The 22,034-nt window shown below is 43.0% G+C and overlaps 1 protein-coding gene across 1 annotated transcript in view; it reads left to right on the top strand.

Moving 5' to 3' along the window:
• Positions 1-1,536: 1,536 nt before the first annotated feature.
• The window catches only part of SLC26A3 (solute carrier family 26 member 3), a 33,408-nt gene continuing 12,910 nt past the window's right edge, over positions 1,537-22,034 (top strand). Inside the window, exons 1-11 of the mRNA XM_073898542.1 lie at positions 1,537-1,637; positions 9,910-10,127; positions 10,635-10,774; positions 11,988-12,098; positions 12,351-12,523; positions 13,773-13,937; positions 15,700-15,852; positions 16,241-16,323; positions 19,921-20,068; positions 20,180-20,293; positions 20,402-20,479. Coding sequence (XP_073754643.1) covers positions 9,997-10,127; positions 10,635-10,774; positions 11,988-12,098; positions 12,351-12,523; positions 13,773-13,937; positions 15,700-15,852; positions 16,241-16,323; positions 19,921-20,068; positions 20,180-20,293; positions 20,402-20,479 — 1,296 coding nt within the window. The 5' untranslated portion in view covers positions 1,537-1,637; positions 9,910-9,996. The remainder of the gene's footprint in view (positions 1,638-9,909; positions 10,128-10,634; positions 10,775-11,987; positions 12,099-12,350; positions 12,524-13,772; positions 13,938-15,699; positions 15,853-16,240; positions 16,324-19,920; positions 20,069-20,179; positions 20,294-20,401; positions 20,480-22,034) is intronic.

Below are 22,034 nucleotides of genomic sequence, written 5' to 3' on the forward strand. Positions count from 1 at the left end.
TTACCAGATTCTTTCGGAATTGTGTTGTGTTGAATACAATTCATTCACTTAAGTCTCGCTCAACCAGTTCTATGATAGATTCATCCTAGCTACTGGGGCTACCCTAGTCATTAAGACAGCCCAAGGTCCCTGCTTGTATGGAGCTTTCATTCTAATGAGGGAGGCAACCATTACAAGTAGTGGCAAAAATACTTATCTTAAAATTATGATGCTATGTTAGAAAATTACTGGAAGCTAGGAGAGAATATCATAAAAGGAGCTAATTTAGATCAGGGAATCAAATGTGTTCTCTCTGAGAAAGTGACACTGAAGCTAAGTAACAGCCAGAGAGATCGGGAAGGAGAAGAGCTTTTAAGCAGAGGAAACAATGTCTAGAAGGAGCTGGAAAATTCTAGGGACTAAAGGACACCACTGTGACTGGAGTGGAGAAAACAATGGGGAGAGCAGGACCAGATGATGTTGGGGAGGTGGGCAGGGGGGTACCATGCAAGACTTTGGAGACCTTTTATCTTAAGGATAATTATAGCTCCACGAAGAGTCTAGCAGGAAAAGATCATGAATGTGGGTGCAAAGAGACTGAGAGGCCTGAGAGCAAGCAAGGAGTGCAACATGAGGCTCTGGCAAGGGGCGGCGGTGGTTAAAGCTAGGGAGGCACATAGAGGTGGAAAACAATGGCTTTGTGATATATTTTGGAGGTCGATTCAACAAGCCTTGATGTTGATAGATTGGCTGCAGGTGAGGAGAGTGTTTGCAAGAGGAGAGTGTTTGCAACAGGTTTTTGACATGAGTAGAGGGAGTGCTCTTTAACGGAATGGCGAAGAGTAGAGATGAAGCCGATGGGGGAGGAAAGATCAAGAGTTCAGATTTGGGGCACCCGGGTGGCTCAGTTGGTTAAGCGACTGCCTTCGGCTCAGGTCATGATCCCGGAGTCCCAGGATCGAGTCCCACATCGGGCTCCCTGCTGAGCGGGGAGTCTGCTTCTCCCTCTGCGCCTTCTACTCTCGGTATCTCTCTCTCTCTCTCTCTCTCTCTCTCTCTCTCTCAAAAAAAAAAAAAAAACTTTAAAAAAAAAAAAAGAGTTCAGATTTGGATGTGTCAGGTTTGAAATGCCCATGGGGCATCCAAGCGGAGAAGATAGATAGACATTAAATATGTGGGTCTAGAGGGCTGGTGTTAGAAATCTGAAAGTCACTGGGAGCTCCCTTCTAAATTGGCAGGTAGAACATGAGGGAGGTAACACTTGCAGAGATTTTTTTTTTTAACTTCCATGTACACCTCTCTGTGTAAATCTCTGCAAACAATGAAACACACACACACACACACACACAAGTGCAATGAGTGGTATAATCTCACAAGGAACTTGAGGAAGCTGTGTCACCATCTAGTCTACTGATCAGAGTCTCAAAGGTCAAGACCACACTGGAGTCTCCTTTGTTGTAAAAGTTAATGAAAGTTAATTATTAAAGCCGACAGATAATTTCCCCACGGCCTTACATAACCTACAATATAGATAGCCCCATACATATGGATGCAGTCAGAACCTATAGAACTAAATGGATGGACACTTCTGACAACGGGACTACTTGATCTCAGAAATTTGCTCCTGGTGCTGGAGTGCCTCACTGAGTGTGTACCAGGTAGGAGCCAAATTTATGATCATTTTACTCAAACTGGTCTTCCAGTTCTTGCAAAGGGTATATTTTCTGATCAAAACCCATTTAGAAGTTAGGGTTGGAGGAGCAGGAATGAATGAGTCCACTAACAGTAGGTTTAAAATGTATGCCCAGAACCCTAGCAATGGGAAGCAAATATTTGAGTAGACTTTGATTTTACCAAATAAATTGCTGTACGCATTGCTAAGCTGTAGATAGCCTCTTCAACAATAGAAGAGATTTTTGCCTTAATTATTGATGTAATTCCTTTAATTCTGGACCCAGATCTGATTTTATAGGTAGACCATATGTTCTGAAGTTTGGCAAATAAAGCAAGCTTTTAGGAAAGGTTTTTCTAGGAGATAGAGTCATCTGTTAGAAGGTGTTGAGAAAGGCCTTTCAGTCCAGAGGTGAGGGATTTATCTGCCAGACATCCCAGAAAATCCAAGAAGGGAAGGGGTGGGGGAGGAGAAGAGGGAGTAGAAACAAGTAGAGGACAGAGAGTGAAAAAGGAAGAGAGAGGGAAGAAAATCATCGTTGGAAAGTAGCAGGGTGCCATATGCCACGAGTAATGTACCGTGCGGAGGATTACCAGTCCTAACAAGCTAAAATTTATTTCATTCTATAAAATGTCAGGAAAAGGTCACACAACAGTCTTTAAATAAGCAAGTGAGAAACACTGTCTTAAATCATTTGACTAAATAATTCTCTTTTCCCAAGTAAAATTGCCATTCAGAGAACCAGTATAGTGAAAATCCACATAAAGATCATTCCTGTTGAGAAATTAGGAGGCAACTATTTGATTTCAGAAACAAGTCGTTTACAGTGGGTTAATACACACCCGGCCTCCTCACAGTCTGGAGAAATGAATGAGTGTATAAATAAATTAGCCAGCATATCAGTATCTACTAAGTAGCTCATATTCAACCAAGAAATGAAACGGTTCACAAAATGAGAACGGATATTTTTTTCCTAGACTAAATAAGCAAGAACTTAGTCCCACTTCTCTCCATGAGGAGGATCTTTGGTTCTCCAAACAGAGAAAGACAAGCCTCCTCTAGCCTCTATTTCACTTTGTTCGGGAACAAAGTGGAGAATAAACCAGTTCATTTCAAGGAGATTGAACTCCAGCTACCCAGGCTCTGGATTTTGTGTCTCTGATGCTGGAAGTAGGGACAGAGGTGGAGGGGCTCCATGCTCAAGTGCTTCAGCTGGACCTCTGTTCGCTGGCTTTAACTCTCTTGGGGGCTCGGGCTAATGGGCCGCCCACATCAACATGGCAGAAATGAGTGTGTTTCAGAGACAATCACTCATAAGACCTCGCTTCTTGTCCTGTCTCTGTCACTTGGAAAAATCATGTATCTTCCCAGATCTCAATTTCTCCATCTATACATTGGTGATATAATAAGGTCTACCTTCTCTGCCTACTTCATAGGACAAAAAAGCAAAAGTACTTAGAAACCTACAAAGCCTTTATAGAAATTCCAGGGATCCTCTCTGTTCTTCTGTAGCCTACTGGGTCCGAAACTCCTTGCTGTGGCATATTTTCACATTTCTCTAACAGTGTAGTTGTTTGGCCAACAAAGTCTTCTCTTCCAGTTTGTGGATCACTATCCTTTGAACATGATTTGCTCGTTCCCTGCAGCTTTCCCATCATCTCTCCCGATCTGTTTTTTCAGGTCTAACTTAAGACCCACAGTTCCTTCATGACACCTTCCTCGACTCCAACTCACATTCATGGCCCTTCTTCTTCCAATTTGTTATCCGTGCCAATCACTTTGAACATCCCCCCTGCATATATGTATAAACTTTGGAGTTTGGAGTTTGAAGTACATCATTTACCATTTATATCTTTTGTTCACAGTCCAGTTTATTTATTTTTTAAATTTTATTTATTTATTCGACAGAGAGAGACACAGTGAGAGAGGGAACACAAGCAGGGGGAGTGGGAGAGGGAGAAGCAGGCTTCCCGCGGGGCAGAGAGACTGATGCGGGGCTCGATCCCAGGATTCCAGGATCATGACCTGAGCCAAAGGCAGACGCTTAACGACTGAGCCACCCAGGCACCCCCACAGTCCAGTTTATTTAAACAAACCTTTGGGGGCAACAACTGTATGTTGTATCCTATGCAAAGGGAAAAGGATTAAGCTTTGGGCCTTGCCCTTAGAAAACTGACTCTTACTGGGGAGAGAAATTTGTAAACAAATAACGACAGCGCAGTACACTAATGTATAGAAAGACATACAAAGTATGTACAAGAAGGGAATGATTAACTCTTTCTTGGGGATTCCATGAAGGCTTTACCCACATCTTCCTATCTTATACAACTATGTTAGAGACAGAGTTCCTGACAAACAATAGGCCGATAAATGCTCGCTGAAGGAAAGAAGGAACGAATCAATGATCAGGGACAGCTGAGTCTTTTTAAGGATGAAGTGGAATTCGCCAGGCATCAGAAGAGAACATGGATAAAAGAAACAACATTCTGAAGACACGGAGATGGGAAAACATGGAAGGAGGAGAAGTTGAGAAGCTTGTGAGATGGGCCAGAGCCAACCCGTGAAGGGCCTCGCACACCATGCTATGAAGCTTAGATATGTGCATGCTTTTAAGTTATGTCAAAGTAAACCATGAGAGTGGAAACCTGGTCATTCTGGGCAAATGCAGAGTAGACATGAAATCATAGAAAAGCTGGTAGCACTAATGTTTTCAGATAGGTCACAGTAGACTTTTGTCAAACACAGTAGTAAATGGTCAATATACACAGTCAATATAAACTCAGTCCTGAGGCCATTACCTCTGCAATTAAGGCTAAGAAGTCTCTTGACAACAGCCCTACAGGGAAGGTAATGGCGTCCCCTTCTCCCACTAGGTAAACAAAAGTTTGGAGGGCTTGCCCATAGCAACACAGTTAAGCAGTGACGAAGCTGGGTCGGCTTAGCTGCCAGATCTCATGCTTCCCCGCTGCACCTCCTAATTACACTAGGTTTGACTTAGTTTTTCAGCAGTATGACCAATAATAATCGTGAATAAAAAGAATTGTCAATAACAACAACACAAAAGCAATAATCAATGTTTAGTGCCTGAACTAAGATTAAGCTAAAGCTAAGTTCCCAGAAGATGTTAAAAGACATACTATAGGGGCGCCTGGCTGGCTTAGGAAAACATGCGACTCTTGATCTCAGGATCGTGAGTTTGAACCCCACATTGGGTGTAGAGATCACTTAAATAAACTTAATTTTTTGGAAAGATTTTATTTATTTATTTGAGAGAGTGAGCATGGGGTGGGCAGAGGTAGAGGGAGAGGGAGAAGCAGGCTCCCTGCTGAGCAGGGAGGGCTCAATCCCAGGACCCCAAGATTATGACCTGAGCCAAAGGCAGACACCCAACTGACTGAGCCACCCAGGCGCCCCAATAAATAAACTTAAAAAAATAAAAGTCACTATAAATTAAATAAGTCACATAAACAAACTTCTTGAGTAAGCAATGCAAGACACATGTTCTTGCTCACTATGGACACTGAACTAGAGTTGTATGAATTATCCATATTATTTTGGCAAAAAAAAATTCCAAACCTTTTCCTTTGGGCATCTTGCCTTGAGACTCTCTAGGGGAACTGCTCCACGCCCTTGGGGTTCCCACCCTGGCCCCATCACCCTTCATTGCTTTCAATGTCACTTTATCTCCTCTCTCCAGGGAAAGACTCCAGCTTCGCAAACAATCTGGAAGGTTTGTGAGTTGCCGATAGCTTTCAAAAGATCAGGCAATTTCTTAGGAAACAAAGGTGAAGAAATTAAAAGGCCAAGTCTGTGGGGGATAAAAAATCATCACTAAAAAATGGGAAAAACAGGGCCGTTTTCCATGTTCTAAATGTTAACGGACCCATTGATTTCTCCCAAAGAAACAGCTCTAGGATCAGATGTATAATGTAGCTTCATTAATTACCCTTCTGTGTTTCAAAAATGGCTAAAGCACACAGAAATCACAGCTTTAACTAGAAATCACTGGCTGTCCCAGCCTCTGACCCCCCTGCCTTCTCTTTATCAGCATCAGCCCGGATCCTCCCCCCTCCCACCCACGTCAAGCCCAGTTACTCCTAATCGCCATTGTGGCCTTCTCTAGTTCTGGTGCTGCCATCTCCCTGCTTTTCTCCATTTTGACACCAGCCAGAATGTGGGGCTTTACATGCCCTCACTTTCGGGCTCATCTTTGGCTCTCGATTATTCTGCTTGTTCCCCCCCGTCCCCCGTAAGGATAGCTATCAAGACCCAGCTACAGCTGTATTCCCCGTTGTCCAAGGAGCAATGCATGAAATAGGGCTGGCTTCCTCTGGTTTTCCATGGACTGGCACAGGGGTATTTGGAGATCCTACTGAAGGGTGGGGTCATTGGGCACCCACCTGGTGCCACAGTGGTAGAGGTATCAACTGTGAACTGGGGAGGGGCTGGGAAATGCTCCGCATGCCTGCTTGCCTCCCAGTTTCAAATTAGCACTAATTAACGAAAAATACTAGCATTGCTTAGGAGCATCTGGGTTCAAATTACCTGTTTCCTAGCAGAAAGGGTAGCTCTCTGAGAGACGAGGATACTGAATGGATAAATGCCGAGGAGTGGAAAAGTCAAGGCCGTTAGACACTTCTCCGTGGAGGGGGCAGGTAGAGTGGGGGTGCTCGGGTCACTGGAAGGCAGGGAGTGACACTCGGTGCTTGGCAGCGGGTTGGAGATGGGCAGAACTGGGCGTGGGCTGGGGCTGGGGGGTTATGCATATGACCATCCCTAATCACTAGAAATATCAAAAAGTTATTCATAACCAGAAGAGTTAAAGTGAAAAAAAAAAAACAAAAAAACAAAAAACCCTGAACTTCAGAAATCAATCCTGGAATTAAATTTCTGCTCAGAAAAAAAAAAAAAGGCAGAGAAAGACAATTTATATGACTAAGCCCCAGGACCAAAGTATGCAGGTATATGTGTGCATATGTGAGTGTGTCTATGTATATAATACATGTATCACAAAGGCCAAAATAATTTAAAAGAACACATCACTGAAAAGGAAATATACATTGGAAATGTATACCAATGAGAGTCTGAGTTCTAAAATTATTAGGAGGAAAGATGCCTGAGAATAAATTTCAATCCCCGAAGAACCACTGACACCCTAAGAAACCCAAGAGAGAAATCTGAGGCATGAAGATAAATCAGAACATGATAAGGCATATGTGAATATGGGTGTCATACTTGAGCCTGGAATTGTAATTCTAGGAACCAAGAAAAGTTTTTTCAAGAATTTCTGGGGGAAGGGGCGCCTGGGTGGCTCAGTCATTAAGTGTCTGCCTTTGGCTCAGGTCATGATCCCAGGGTCCTGGGATCGAGCCCCGCATCAGGCTCCCTGCTCAGCAGGAAGTGGCTTCTCCCTCTCCCACTCCCCCTGCTTGTGTTCCATCTCTCACTATATTTTCTCTATCAAATAAATAAATAAAATATTTTAAAAAAATTTCTGGGGGAAGGTAATTTGTTTAGGTAAAAAAAAAAGATTGAGCCAAATGCTTTTGCATTCCTAACTAACATAGATCATACTAAAGCATCCCAGGGATGATGACATGGAGAACGACATGAATTTCTGACTGTCTGCAGCTTCTCCGGATCGAAGCACCACGGCGGTGGTTGATTCAGTAGCTCACATTGGGTGCTGAGCAGGGAACGGGAGGCAGCCGCTTTGGGAGCAAGGGTGACAGTAGAGAACAAACCACAGGACTGGAATGTGGCCCTCAAGTTCTCTTTCTTTAAATTCTGGAAGCTTTTTGTGGGTTTTTTTAGAGAGAGTATGCACGTGAGCCAGGGCAGGGCAGGGGTGCAGGGAGGCGCAGAAGGAGAGGGAGAGAGAGAGAGAATCTTAAGCAGTCTCCACACCCAGCAAGGAGCCTGACACAGGGCTAGATCCCATGACCCTGAGATCATGACCTGAGCCTAAACCAAGAGTCAGATGCTTACCCAACTACATCACCCAAGTGCCCCCTGAAAAGATTTCTTAAGCTGCCCTGATTCCTGACCTTGAGCACTCCCCTTGTAGTCAGTGCTTAGGTGTGAGGAGGAGGCATTTTCCAATCTGGAGCCAGACGGCAGGGCCCAGGCCCTTGATGCAGCTGGAGGTATGATGGAACCCACTAAGAGCCAGCCAAAGTCATCCTCAGGGAAGGAAGCAAAGCAAAACAGAGTGATTTCTACCATTACTGTCACTGGCAAAAAAAAAAAAAAAAAAAAAAATCAAACCATGCCTTAGCAGAGAAAAAACACACAAGAGCAAAAGGAAGAAAAGAAGTACTTTCTTAGGAAAGAGCGGATGAGTTTTTCTGAGCAACTTGGTGAAAATATGAGTAAAGCAACAAAATAGTGGAATCTCTTTTTTCTGTCCGTGGCAGCATCTGACAGAAATAAATGCACAGTGCTGAGTCTTCTTCATCCTAAGGTGGGCTAGGTTGGATACCTCACAGGATGAAAGCTGTTCTTGAAAGGCACTCCGGACAGCCTTTGCAAGAGATCTAAGGTGTCAAGAGTCATTGACAGGGATTAGCTCTTAAGTGTTTTGTTGGTAATTGGCAAATAAGGACAAAAATCTGTGCTATGCATAGCAATGAGTAAGCCAAGCCGATTCTACTTCACGAACATTCTTCTGACGATGAGAAGTACTGTATAGCTGGTGGGATTTGACACTTGGAACTTGGGGGGAGGGATGAGCGAGGGGGTAGAGCAGAAGCAGGAGAAAGCAGGTCACTGGGGTGGGAGGAGACTCAGAAAGAACGGAAGGGGTCTAACAGTCATAACAAAGCTCAAGACCACCCCAAATCCTGGAGGTCAAGCCAGAGGGTGGGGCAGAAGCACTCCACGGTGATCGGAGAAGATCGGTAGAGAGGACTTTAGAGGGGAGGGCATTGGGTGAGGGAGAGAAATGGGTGGTCAAAGACAGACAGGACAGGTGGGACAAATTGAGGCCAGCATCTGATTTCTGGTTATAACTTGAGCTCTGCAAATGGGCTGGAAATTCCTTGAGCTGTGAGAGAGCACTGTGTAACAAGGTACAGTCTAGTTTGAGATCACTCGATTAATAACTGTGATTGAGGTCAGGGAACAAAACCCTCGGTATTGTGAGTAGTAATACAGAAACAAGGTTAGAAGGAAAAATGCTGACAGCTGGAATGGTCTTCACTTAACATTCTCATTGGACAACAGAGAAGCTCTGTGTCATAGAAGAAACAGCAAAGAAATGTGTTTGACACTCTACTAGCTCTATGTCCTGAGGAAAAGAACCCAGATTTTTGGGGGGAGGGGTGTGCTATTATTTTGTCATTTTGTAAGAAGAGGACAGTAATAAGAATCGTAAGTGCCTTTAAGAGCTGTGAGGGCTAAATAGGTAATGTGCAAAATTGATCTCTTAAGCATAACAGACACAGGACTGAGATAAGAACAAAAAAATGTAAACATCTGACACAGGAAATGCAAATAGTCAGGATATGAACTATCACTTAGCGGAAGTCTACAATGCGCAGGTGCAAGGCTAGATGCTTTGAAAACATTCTCATTTACTCTTCGTTAATACATTGAAACTTGAGTCTTATTAGCTCTAGATGAGGCTCAGAGAGGTTAAGCAAATTGCCCAAGATCTTCTCTTAAAAAGATCCCCCCACGAGTGAGCTAAGTAACCAAGTAATAAAACTCTCCTAGAAACAATAGAAAAATAAATGGACAAGATCCTTGAATTTCACACATTTCAAGCATGTCATGGGTCTTACAAAAATTCAGCTGGGGAAACAGAACAGTCTTGACTGCAGCAAAAGGGCAACGAGTAGATTTGAAATCTAATCTGTCCAAGGACTCCAATGCCATAACCTTGGAAACGGTTCTAAGAAAAAAAAATTAAAGTGAATTATTTTCTTGAAGAGATCTCACCTTACAAGTAAAAAAAAAAAAAGAAAGAAAGAAAGAAAAAATGTACTCACGGATGAGTAAACTGAGTCAATTTCTATTGCTTTTTGGTGATCTGTTAAGAATAAATAATAAAAGCCCTTGTTTACTTACCCAAAGGAGCCGTGTCCAGCTCCTTGGAGTAAAAAGTGGTATCACTGTCTCAAAACACAATCTAGGTCCCTTAATCCTGCCTCTTTTGATCTCAAAAGGTGGTAACATTCAGTTCGGAGATCACTCATCTGTAAATTGCATCACATTATCTCCGAGTTATTTAAGAAGCGAGCTCTGTTTGGTTTCAGGCATTTGAAGCTGCTAAAGGCAAGAAGAAGGGTTTGCCACATAGTTCCAAAGGTCTTCCTCTTAACGCAGCCGTCAGAGACAGCAAAATGATCGAACCCATTGGGAACCAGTACATTGTAGCCAGGCCAGTGTATTCTGCAAATGCTTTTGGGGAGGAACATAAGAAGAAACAGAGACATCATAAGACCTTCCTGGATCATCTCACAGTGTGTTGTAGGTAAGATATTTTTTAAGGTATTGGTATGAGGAATAAGTGAAGCACTTTCTTCTAACTTTCCAAGCTCTCCTTTCTGGCTTTAGCCCATCACCTTCAGGGTCTTCTTATCTTTGGTTTCCAAACCTCCTACTCCCTGCCAGGGCTGGAAAGGGAATCTCTAAAATGAACAGCATCTCAGCTCTCAACGCAATCTTTCCATATCTGAGCATCAGAAATGAGGGTGGAGGAAAGTTCTCAACTGAAATGTTGTAAAATCCAAGCTGAGGATGACAGATAAGCTCTACTATGGCTAAAGAAAATCAGCATTTTCCTTAAAAAAAAAAAAAAGAAAAAGAAAATCCTTCGGTATTAACGGGGGGGGCAGTCAATCTGGGTAAGGAGACGAGTGTTAGTGGGAAAGGTGGTGGTTCATTCTTGAATGTAGTATCATCTTTATCAATTTTCCACTGCAGTTAGGTGCCAAAGTTACAATTGGATATGACTTAACTTCACTTTCAATGTTTTCAGCTGTTCCACACAGAAGGCCAAGAAGATTGCCCTGTCTTTGTTCCCCATAGCATCTTGGTTACCAGCCTACCAGATAAAGGAATGGCTACTCAGTGACATTGTTTCTGGAATCAGCACAGGGCTCGTTGCTGTACTACAAGGTAACTTTTTGTAATTGAGAGGGAATTGATATGTCATAGAATTCATCCTTTCATGTATAAAATTCAGTGTTCTTTGCTATATTCCCAAGGTTGTGCAACCATCACCATGATCTAATTCCAGAACATTTTTACCACCAGCACCATTCCCAAACCCTCCTGTACATTAAGAGTCATTTTCCATTACATCCATCCATCTCCCTCGCAATGACTTTCTGTCTCTATTGATTTGCCAATTCTGGGCATTTCATATAAAACAGAATCTCAGAATATGTGGTGCTTTGTGTCTGGTTTCTTCCACTTGGCATCATGTTTTCAAGGTTCATCCGTGTTGTAGCACGGGAGGGTAATTCACCTCTTTGCATGATGGCTAATGGTCTATGGATGGATAGACCACACTTTGTTGATCCGTTCATCCGTTGATGGACATTTGGGTTGTTTTCACTTTGTGGCTATTAGGAGTAATGTTATGAACACTTGTGTATAAGTTCTCGTGTGAACCTATGTTTCAGTTCTCTTGGGCATATACCTAGGAGTGTGATTGCTGTCACGTGGTAACCCACTAGCAACATATTAAGGGTTCAAATTTCTCCATATCGTTGTGAACATTTGTTATTATCTGCCTTCCTTATTCCAGCCATCCTCCTGAGTCTGAAATGCTACCTCATTGTGGTTTTGATTTTGATTTCCCTGATGACTAATGATGTTGAACATCTTTTCATGTGCTCACTGGCAATTTGTATATCCGTGGAGAAATGAATCTTTTGCATGTTTTAAAATGAGGTTCTTTTTCTTTTTCTTGTTGAGTTGTAAGGGTTCTTTATATATTCTGGATACTAGACCCTTATCCAAGATACGATTCGCAAATCATATCTCCCATTCTGTGGGTTGTCATTTCATTTTCTTGATAGTAACTTTTGAAGCACACATTTTAGAATTTTGACGGAGCTCAATTTATCTGTGTTTAATTTGGTTGCTTAGGCTGTAGGTGTCAGTTCTAAGAAACCATTGCCTAATCCAAGGTCACGAAGACTTACACCTATGTTTTCTTCTAAGAGTTTTGTAGTTTTAACTCCTGCATTTACATCTTCGATCTATTTGAGTTAATAAAGTAACTGATTTTTAAGGTACAATCTGAAACACTTGAAGAACTTAAGGAGGACTTTTATGATTCCCCTTGCCTGAAATAAGGACCCTGATGCTTCTGTATTTACAGGTTTAGCATTTGCTCTGCTGGTCACTGTCCCCCCAAGCTATGGATTGTATGCAGCCTTTTTCCCAATTCTGGTCTACTTTTTCTTGGGCACTTCTAAACACATATCTGTGGGTAAGTGAATTTGTGGGCTAATTAATGCTCACATGGCTTTTTCTTTATTAACTCCATTAGCCACACACTGTATCAATTCTAAATTGTGCATAATCCCGGACAGCAGTCTTAGTTCCTTGTAAGAATTGGGACTGGGGGGTGGGGAAGAAGGGCAGAACAGCTGGTAGTCTTTTTATCCACTGCATTGTGGTTGAAAGACACCTGTGCTTTAGGGAGCCCTATATTGACTACAGTGCATCCTCTGTTAATTAGGTCCATTTCCGGTTCTGAGCATGATGGTGGGAGCCATCGTTGTGAAAGTAACCCCATCGGACAGTACAGCTGCTCTGGAAATCTCTAATAGTTCAATGAGTAATTATTCCTCAACAGACGAGTATAAGGTGATGGTGGCTGCCACGGTCACCGTCCTTTCTGGAATCATTCAGGTGAGCGCTTTCTCATGTAATCGGCCCTCCCCGTGCTGCTTGTCCTCACTGGTACACATCTTTCTGTTCTGTCTCCTTCCCGCCACCCCTTCCCCACTCTTCCCTTGGTTTCCATTCCTCTCTCAGTGGTCCATAGGAAAGGAGAAGGGCTACTCACTCCAACCGGAAGTGGAGGAGCAGATCCACACTGCAAAGATGAGTGAACGCAGGTCTAGAGAGAAGGGAAAATGGGAAGAGGGAGGCACCAGTAGGTAAGGAGTGAAATGCCTAATTCAAGTAATAGGGACCCTGGCAGCTTTGGAACTTTTTTCTTTCCAATTCCTCAGGAACTGTAATCTAGCTGGAAGGATTTGGGTTTGAGCACTTTGAACTGTCTGTATCAAAGATTTCAGGAAAGCTGAAGAGGATTATGGAGGGGCTGAAGCCTCCCTCCCAAGCCACACCCCTGACTCTATTGCTGGTGAATAGTGAATAGTGAAAATGGCATGGATTCCTCAAGATGTTGGCTGAGTTTCTGATTAGTGAAATTATTGGCTAAGACCATTCCTTAAAGAAAGAGAAAGGGAGTTTAAACAAGGACATTAGTGGTGTGCCCAAATGACAGACAAATGGCCGATTCTTTTCCAAATCTAGTGCCTTTGCATGTCCGCAGCTCCGGCTGCATTCCGGAGACACGTATGGAAAGGCAACCCAGGGATCCAACGGAAGGAGAATCTGTCTGTGCACATAACTGCAAAATACTGAGGCTTTGGGGGAATGAACAACTTTGGCCCCCAGTTAAAACTGAGCACTTCTGAGGTTCCGTACACAGTTGTGTACTTCTTACAAAAGTCAAGCAGCTTGTTTGAGGGCATATGAGTGGATGCTCACCATCAATGCCATAGCAGCCAGCAAGCCACTTAAAATTACATGGGAAAATTTATGAGGGCTGATGCTAGATAGGATTTTGCTGTGAAAGGTATAGGGATGAGTCTTCTGAAGATATGGCACCTTAAAAGGGTGGCGGGGGGAGGAAAAAGCCTTATTGGGGTATCCTAGACTTACACACGCCACCTTGGGGGTAGGATGGGGTAAGGAGGGAGAGGGAGGAACCCTGACCCGAGGTGTTCCAGGAGGCAAGGACACCTGCTTCTTCATTTACATACAGGCTGAACCTTTACATTTTGAATACTTTCCACTGCTGGTTCTCTAGTTGCTGAAGTGCACCGGTAACCTACACTACCAAAGGCCTTTGCCCTTCTCTTTCCAGTTGCTCATGGGGGTCCTGCGTTTCGGATTCGTGGTGATCTATCTATCGGAGTCCCTCATCAGTGGCTTCACCACAGCTGCTGCGGTGCATGTCCTGGTTTCTCAGCTCAAATTCATGCTTCAGCTGTCAGTCCCAGCACACACTGATCCATTTTCAATTTTCAAAGTAAGTGGTCCTTTTGCCTCGAAAATATCAAAATACATGAAATTTACTATCCTGTTTCTAGGAGAGCTTTCTTTTCATGCCTTTGACATGGGGCTTCCTGACAACTCCCAAGAAACCAACAGGTTGTGAAATTTAGTCGCATTAAGAAAAATATTAGTGGCCAAGGGAAGAACACTAAATATCAAACCACATCTACCATCCAGCTAATGTGAACAACACAAATTAAGTACCATGTCTCTGAGATTTGACTCTTAAGTGTTATTTAAAAGATAAAGAAATCTAAGTTCATTATTAAAGGTTTTAATATTTTGTCCCATGATTTAAAAATTTCCTCAAAATCTTCTTTTGAAAGAAATGTGCTGAGTGATAACGTTTCCCTAAGTTTATTTTTTTTTATTTTTTATTTTTCGTTTCCCTAAGTTTAAAAAGCAGGTCTTGTTCTTTTGAAATGGAGGTTCTTCTGACTCTTTTACGCATCCCTGGTTATAAAGCAAAAGGAAATTAGCCAAGATGTAAATAGGACAGTGTGCATGGTGCTTCTGATTTGGAGTTCTCTCTTTTTGTCTTGCTGAGTCTAGCCAAAGGTTTGCCTGTTTTATTTATCTTTTCCCAAAACCAGCTCTTAGTTCTGCTGATCTTTTTTCTTGTCCTTTTAGTCTCAGTTGCATGTATTTCCACTCTGATCTTTGTTGTCTCCTTTCTTTTATGAATTTCGGGCTTATTGGTGCTTCTATCAAGGCAGTATTCGGGAGCTGAGACAGAATTTGCTCCATTTCGGAACCAAAACTCTAACTCCCATCCAGGGCTAGTCTAGAAGTGGAGTGTTCGAGGAGCAGTTTGGGATCTAGTTGGGGCCTGCTTGAGCTCTCCAGATCCCATGGAGAGGGAATCCAGCTGGCTTTAAAAATTAAGATCATGTACAATGCACCATTAGCCAAGAAACGAGTTTCCAAAAGTGACACAGTTAACTAAGAAATGTGAAGGGACTTAACCTTAAAAAAAAAAAAAAAGCCAGAATTAAGGGGATACATGCTAAGAAAACTATTGGGGAGGAGAGGTTATTCCCTGGATAGAGCAATGATGCTGATTATAGAGTAATAGCCCATAAGACCTAAGAGCAGAAGAGACCAGTTGTAAAAATGTGAAAAGTATCCAGGGAATTTTGACACCAGCCAAAGAGATTCCCAGCAAAAATGCCACAAGTACCCCTATATCAGTGTGGTGCCAGTACTGCGCTGACTTACCCTCCTCAGATCCCCCACTCTAGTGCCGACAGTTACTCATCCATGGTTAACATGAGGAGAACAGAGAATCACTCTTCCACCCACGTCAGTCCTTGCCTCAATGTTTTTTTAATCTGTTCGGAAACAATTGAATATTGCATCCAAATTATTGATATAGCACTTGGGAAAGAAACAAAGCAAATGAATAAACAAACGAAAAAGCAGAATCGGACGTAAATACAGAGAAGAAGCTGGTGGTTGCCCGAGGGGTGGGGGGTGGGGGTTTGGGTCAAGTGGGTGCCGGGAGATGGAGTCCAGTCATAGAATGAATATGTCACGGGGATAAAGGCACGGTGTAGGGATATAGTCAATGACACCGTAACAGAGATGCCGGATCACTCTATTGTACACCGGAAACTAACATTGTGTTGTCAACTATACTCGAATTAAAAAAAAAAAAAATCATAAAAAATAAAAAAGATTCTTAAAAAGGAAGAAAAAATATAGCACTTGGCTGTTTTTCGCTTTTATAATTTTAGGTACTGAATTCCGTATTCACACAAATAGAGAAGACTAATATTGCAGACCTTGTGACCTCCTTGATTATCCTACTGATTGTATTTGTGGTTAAAGAAATAAATCAGCGCTACAAAGCCAAACTTCCAGTGCCCATCCCAATTGAACTCATCATGGTAACTGATCGTCTTAAGACTTTCTTTCATAATTCAGTAGTCTCCTGTTTTTATGTCGAAAAGCTTCAGGAGGTTTTAGTGGGGCAGATGCCATCTCTGCAGTTTCTGGGTGTCAAATTTCGTATGGTTTTCTCTTCATTCCAAATTAATGACTTCCTTTTGTGATTTGGGGTTCATTCTCTCCGTGTGAGACAAGGACGTCGCAGAGAGCAAGGCCTCAGAGAGGCTGGCCAACCCATCAGAGCTGCGGTTCTTCCCTCTGGTGGCTCAGGAGAATTGCCTCAGGACTTTTTTTAAAAAGTAGCAAAGCCTGGGCTAGAGATTCTGATCTAAGAAGACTGTGAGTGATATCTCAAATTTCTAACTTGGGCAATTTGCAACTTTGCAGACTGTGATCGCAACAGGTGTATCCTATGGCTTTGACTTCGAAAACAGGTTTAAGGTGGCTGTGGTTGGGGAGATGAACAGAGGGTAAGTGTGTCTTTTATGCTGGCATCTCCAAGCACTGACTAGAGAGGGAGCAGTAACTCAGGAGGACTGCAAGCAGTCATGCAGCGCAAGAACCCTCCCTCCCTCATGGGAGGATGAGGAAAGCGCGCTACTCTCCTTCTAGGAAGGAGCCACAAAGACTCTGCAGTTCTTAATATCAGGAAGTCTGTCCTCGTGGAAGAACTCACAGACAAGATGAGCAGGGATTCACACACAGGGAAAAGTGAAGCAATCGAAGTAAAAAAAAAAAAAGGCAAATCAAACCTGCTTCTCCTCATAAAAAGAACCAAATGAAACCAGATTTCCTTGTCCAGAAATTACTATAAACAAAATGCAGTGTTTTATTGGAGGTGACTAGAGCCAAGTTCTGACAGTTCAAAAGAGACGCAGAAGGAATACCTGAGCCCACTGCTTGAGCAATCCAGATAGGCACACTCTGTCCTTTCTCGTGATCAAATTCAAAACAAGGCCAGAGCAACAGTGAATGCTGCGGAAGGATGGGAGGTCCAGTTCATACAAGGACTTGGGAAATGCATTGATTGCATTGCCTTTATTGGACTGAGAAGAGAGATCCAGTTTTGTGCTTTCTTCTCTCTGCCCTCTGACCAGAGCATCAATCTCCTCCAATTTGCTTACCAAGGACAGGTTGTGTTCCTGTTTAAAACAAACAAACAAACAAACAAAAGACCTCCGTCCCTCCCCATGCTTAAGGGGTATTTGAGAATTCCAGGAATCAGCATTTATATGCATTGTTGACTTTAAAATAACCAATTTTTTGAAAAAGCAAATACATGCAAAAATATTTTTATCACCAGATATTCATTTGTTACACTTAATGAATCTCGAGCACCATTTTTCATTTAAAAGATCTTTAAGTAGGAATTAGTCTGAAACTGAAAGGCTATTTCTGGGATTTCTCTCCACCCTGCAGCTTGCAAGTGATTACACTTTATTGAAAAGTCTTGGGAGACATAAACTACCTAGACAGATAGACATAAATAGGTAGATACAAAATTAAAGAGGACCTTGCCAGAAAGGATTTTGGAAGTAAAACATAAACTTGAGATCACTGAGTTACAATCTTCGAGACTTTTCTTAATAAAGAAATCTTGAGTGTCAATGGACCTCTCTCCACAGCGTCTGCAGGGTGGGGGAAGGAGTAACTCACATTTACTAATCATTACACTCCACAGAGAGGCAGTGTAGCCTGGTAGACAAGCTCGCCTGTTCTAGAGGCAGAGTGCCTAGGATTTACTTCTGAGTTACTTCTTGATTTGGGGCAAATAACTAAACTCTATGCCTCTGTGTCCTTGGCTCTGAAAAATGGGGCTGATAAAAGTAGCTATCACATTGGATTCTTGTAAGGATTAAGTGTGTCCATATATGTGACATGCATGCTTAAGTGCCTATCCTACAATGAGTGTTCCCACTGCTTTATTACTAATTTAGCACCTAAATTAGGTACTAGGCTCTTTACATGCTTTTTCCACTCCAATTTTTTCTGGGTGATGATTGAGTGGACATTTTATTTTTTTTTTAAGATGTTATTTGTTTGAGAGACACAGCGTGCACTCACGCGCAAGAGAGCATGAGCAGGGGAGAGGGGTAGAGGGAGAAGGAGAAGCAGTCTTCCCGCTGAGCAAGAAGCATGATATGGGGCTCAATCCCAGGATCCTGGGATCATGACCTGAGCTGAAGGCAGACGCTTAACTGACTAAGCTACCCAGGCACCCTGAGAGGGTATTTTAAATTTCTAATGATCACCAATAGAATATAACTGGAAAATAATGATTATTAATTATCACTAATCTGCTGTTAAGAAGTATGACACCTTGGAAGTGATTTTGCAAAGTCACACACACGGGCTGAAGCAAAGTGATCATTGAAACAGTCAAGGAGACATGGAGGATATATTCAGGTTCCAGAGGGATCCTATGATAATAGCTAATAGGCACTTGATACTTTACAGTGTGTAAATAGTATTCATGTTCATTATTTTATGTGACACTCCCCCCTCACAAAAATTATGAAGAAAAGAAAACATGTGTGATTATTCTCCCTTTACAAAGGAGGAAACTGGCTCGGGGCAGGGAAGCAGAGCCAGGAAATGAATCCCAGTTTTCAGACTATAAATCTCCATCACACCACTCTGTCTCTGGTATTTAGAGGCTAGGACAATAGAATACTAGCAGGCTTCTGGTTACTGTGGTATAAAAAGCAAATTTCAATTGTATAGTCAATTTGGGATTTATTTTTGAAAAAACAACATTCCAGGCTATCGTTCCAATTCATGGTAGCTGCAGAATACCTCATATACCTCACGGCACTTCTTCAAAATTAAGGCTGTAAATATATGAACACAGATATTCATCAAAGAGGAACAGCAATTAAGAAAGAGTTGAATGAATCCAATAAACTCACTTTCAATTAAGATTTAGGTCAGAAACACATGTTGGCAGGAAGGAAGTGAACATTTCAGTCAATGGATGTGGACTCGGAGATACTTGTCCCTTTTATAACACAGTTAGCAAATACCATTTGACTGTTCTAAAGTCGTGAGGTACAAACACAAAACACAGGGTCTTCTCTGAGTTGAATGTTTCCCTGACACCACGTGACTATAAATGCCCTTCCCCGTCAGGGCCACAGTTGTCTCCAGCTGTGGAACCCAGGGCAGAGTCCAAGGCCCATCTATTTGCTAAGGGTTTTTCATGGAAGGTATTGTTATCGATGGAGGGAAGACTTTCTCGCTTCCCTTGTCTTTGTGTTTGCTTAAAGACCTTCATCCATGGTAACTATTGGAGGGATTGTGGGTGATGCTTTTCAATCCTGTGTAACAATACAGGTGGGATCTAAGACATTTTGCGTGAAGCTTATAGGGATAGAAGTGTATGTTATGATGCGGCTATACTAGCAAAATATCAGATGCACCACTATCATGGGACTGGATTTACATTCTGGTATCAAATTCAGGCAGCATTGCTTTTCAACAATAAGATAACAGATTCCAAAGTTTGCAGCGGTGCTAAATTCTTGCTGGTCACACTTCAAAGTGAGACCAAACTCAGCCTAGATTGCATTCACTTGTTGGATTTGCCCAACAATTATTGACCACCTGATGTTCGCCAGGAAGAATGCTCAGTCTTGGTCATAGAACAATGAAGTAGTCATAGTCCCTGCTCTGTGTCTGGGGAGAGAGTTGGGGGGAGGGGGCGGGATGGGTAAGGAAGGGAGGCATCCAGGGCTGGAGAAGATCAGAGAATCTCACCTAACCCTGACCTTGGTGGTGAGAGAAGACTTTCTGGAAGGAGGGATGGGGATGAGGGGAATAGTTCAGGCAGAAGGAACAGCAAATTAGAAGCTTCCAAGGTAAGAGTACAGATGATGCCTTTGAGAAACAAACAAACAAAAGCTTGGTATGGCTGGAGCAAAATTCTGGGAAATGATAGTGATTGAGCAGGACTGGGGGTGGGGAAGGGCCTTGCCCGGGAATGTGGGCTTTTCCTGAGGGCAAGTGGATGCCACTGAAGGTTTATTAGCAGGTTGGTGACGTTCAAACTTGCTCCATTTCCTTTTTAGATTTCAGCCCCCCATTGCACCCGACATGCAGATTTTCCAAGAGACCCTCGGGGACAGCTTTGGCATTGCGATCGTTGGCTTTATGGTGGCCTTCTCTGTGGCCAGTGTCTATTCCCTCAAGTATGATTATCCAATCGATGGCAATCAGGTAAGTCTATGACCTGTGCTGGGTCTCTTTAGGCAACTTTAAGTAATATTGTGTGGACATCGTACCACCAGTGCCATTTCTGAAAAGGATTCCTTTTTGTTCTCCTGCCAGGAGTTAATAGCCTTGGGATTGAGTAACATATTCACTGGATCATTCAAAGGCTTCGCTGCAAGTACCGCCCTCTCCAGATCGGGGGTTCAGGAGAGCACTGGGGGCAAGACACAGGTAGCTGGGGGTCTTTACTGTGAGGGCCATCCTGGTGTTGGGGCCAGCGACTCCGAGCCGGCGGGGGGCGGGGGCGATTTTACGATGAGAATCTTTTTGTCTTTATAGATCGCTGGGATTCTCTCTGCTATCATCGTGCTGATTGTCATTTTAGCCCTTGGATTTCTTCTGGAGCCACTACAAAAGGTATCACTAGTCTCTCTTTGGGTTTCTCTCTCTCTCTGCTTCGGGTGATGATGAATCAATGACCCTGGTTCTTCCACTCTGGAAGCGCAAACTAGACAGGAAAATGAGGGAACTGCAAATTCTCGAGTACCCTTCCTAGCCAATAGTCCAGGGCCAAAAATCTGTATTTTACCCCCGGCAGCATTTTATGAATGCTAGGAATGCAAATGCCCCAACTCCCTTATCTGCTTCACTCTCCACATGCTTGTGAGCCCCCAAAATAATTAATGTTTAGACGGAACGACGCCCAGGCGCTTCAGCCTCGATGTGGATTGACGGAAGTGAAGATTTCCTTAAAGGTTGAGGTCATCAGGGCCTCTATCAAGTTCAGAGAGTGGTGCTACCAGCCACGCAACCCATTCTTACAGATCCACCCTGCAGCTCCCAGGGTTTGGGCCAACTCCAAGACCAACACTATCAAATTGCAGCCACACACAGACCTCACACCATCACCGTCTTGCTCCTTGGTCCATCTCTCCTGAACTGTGATTTTTGAGGGTTTGGGTTCACGCTTTGTAAACGGCTGCAGCCCCCAGATTAAAGAAATAACAGCAGACTCTGGAAGAGAAAGGATCTCTAGGAAACCAGACAATGGTAAATACCTTGTTTTTTGTGGAGGTGATGTAATTTTGAGATGTTCCACGGAGCACTGGCTCTCAAGTTCTGGAAACCTACCTCTAATCTGGGCTTTCTGCCTCTTTTTTTCTGTGTGCTTTTAAGCAAATTACTTAACCTCTCTGAAACTTACATTCTCCATTTGTAAAAATAGGGAGGGAAACAGTACCTGCCTCACAGAGTCATTGTGAAAACTAAATGAAATATTGCACATTAAGGACTTAGCCCAGGGCCTGGCATGGAACAAGGGCTAAATATATGTAGCCATTAATATTAAGATTATTATTGTATTGTTATTATTCTTTTTTTTTTTAAGATTTTTTATTTATTTGAGAGAGCGAGAGAGCACATGAGAGGGGGGAGGGTCAGAGGGAGAAGCAGACTCCCCGCTGAGCAGGGAGCCCGATGCGGGACTCGATCCCAGGACTCCAGGATCATGACCTGAGCCGAAGGCAGTCGCCAAACCAACCGAGCCACCCAGGTGCCCCACGAACATTATATTACACTTCTCACTACAAAGGACATAGAGATAGGACACAAGCCCACAGTATTTTTTGGTTGATATCTAGGTCTTTTTCCTTGTTGGTTGGTAGCTGGAAAGTGAGTCTGGTCCCAGGTTTCTAGATGAATGGTCATCCCAAAGAGCCTCACTGACCAAATCTGTCTTCAAGCAATGCAGAGTACTCTCTGCCAAGAATATGCATTCTCCACAGGCTAACCTACTGATTTCCAAAGAAATGGCATCGAAGGAATCATGAAGTCCCCACCAAGGAAATAGAAGAACATCTATCTCAGTAAAACTAAGTGCACATGCAACCCCCCATTAGAGAATTCTGCCCTATTGTGCTTCTTCCCAAGGGTACACTTGGGCTCTATGTCGCCCATGCTGAGTTGGAGAACC

The sequence above is a fragment of the Callorhinus ursinus genome, unplaced genomic scaffold, assembly GCF_003265705.2.
Source record: "Callorhinus ursinus isolate GAN/ISIS: 27379988/994484 unplaced genomic scaffold, GSC_fseal_2.0 scaffold12, whole genome shotgun sequence".
Lineage (NCBI taxonomy): Eukaryota > Metazoa > Chordata > Mammalia > Carnivora > Otariidae > Callorhinus > Callorhinus ursinus.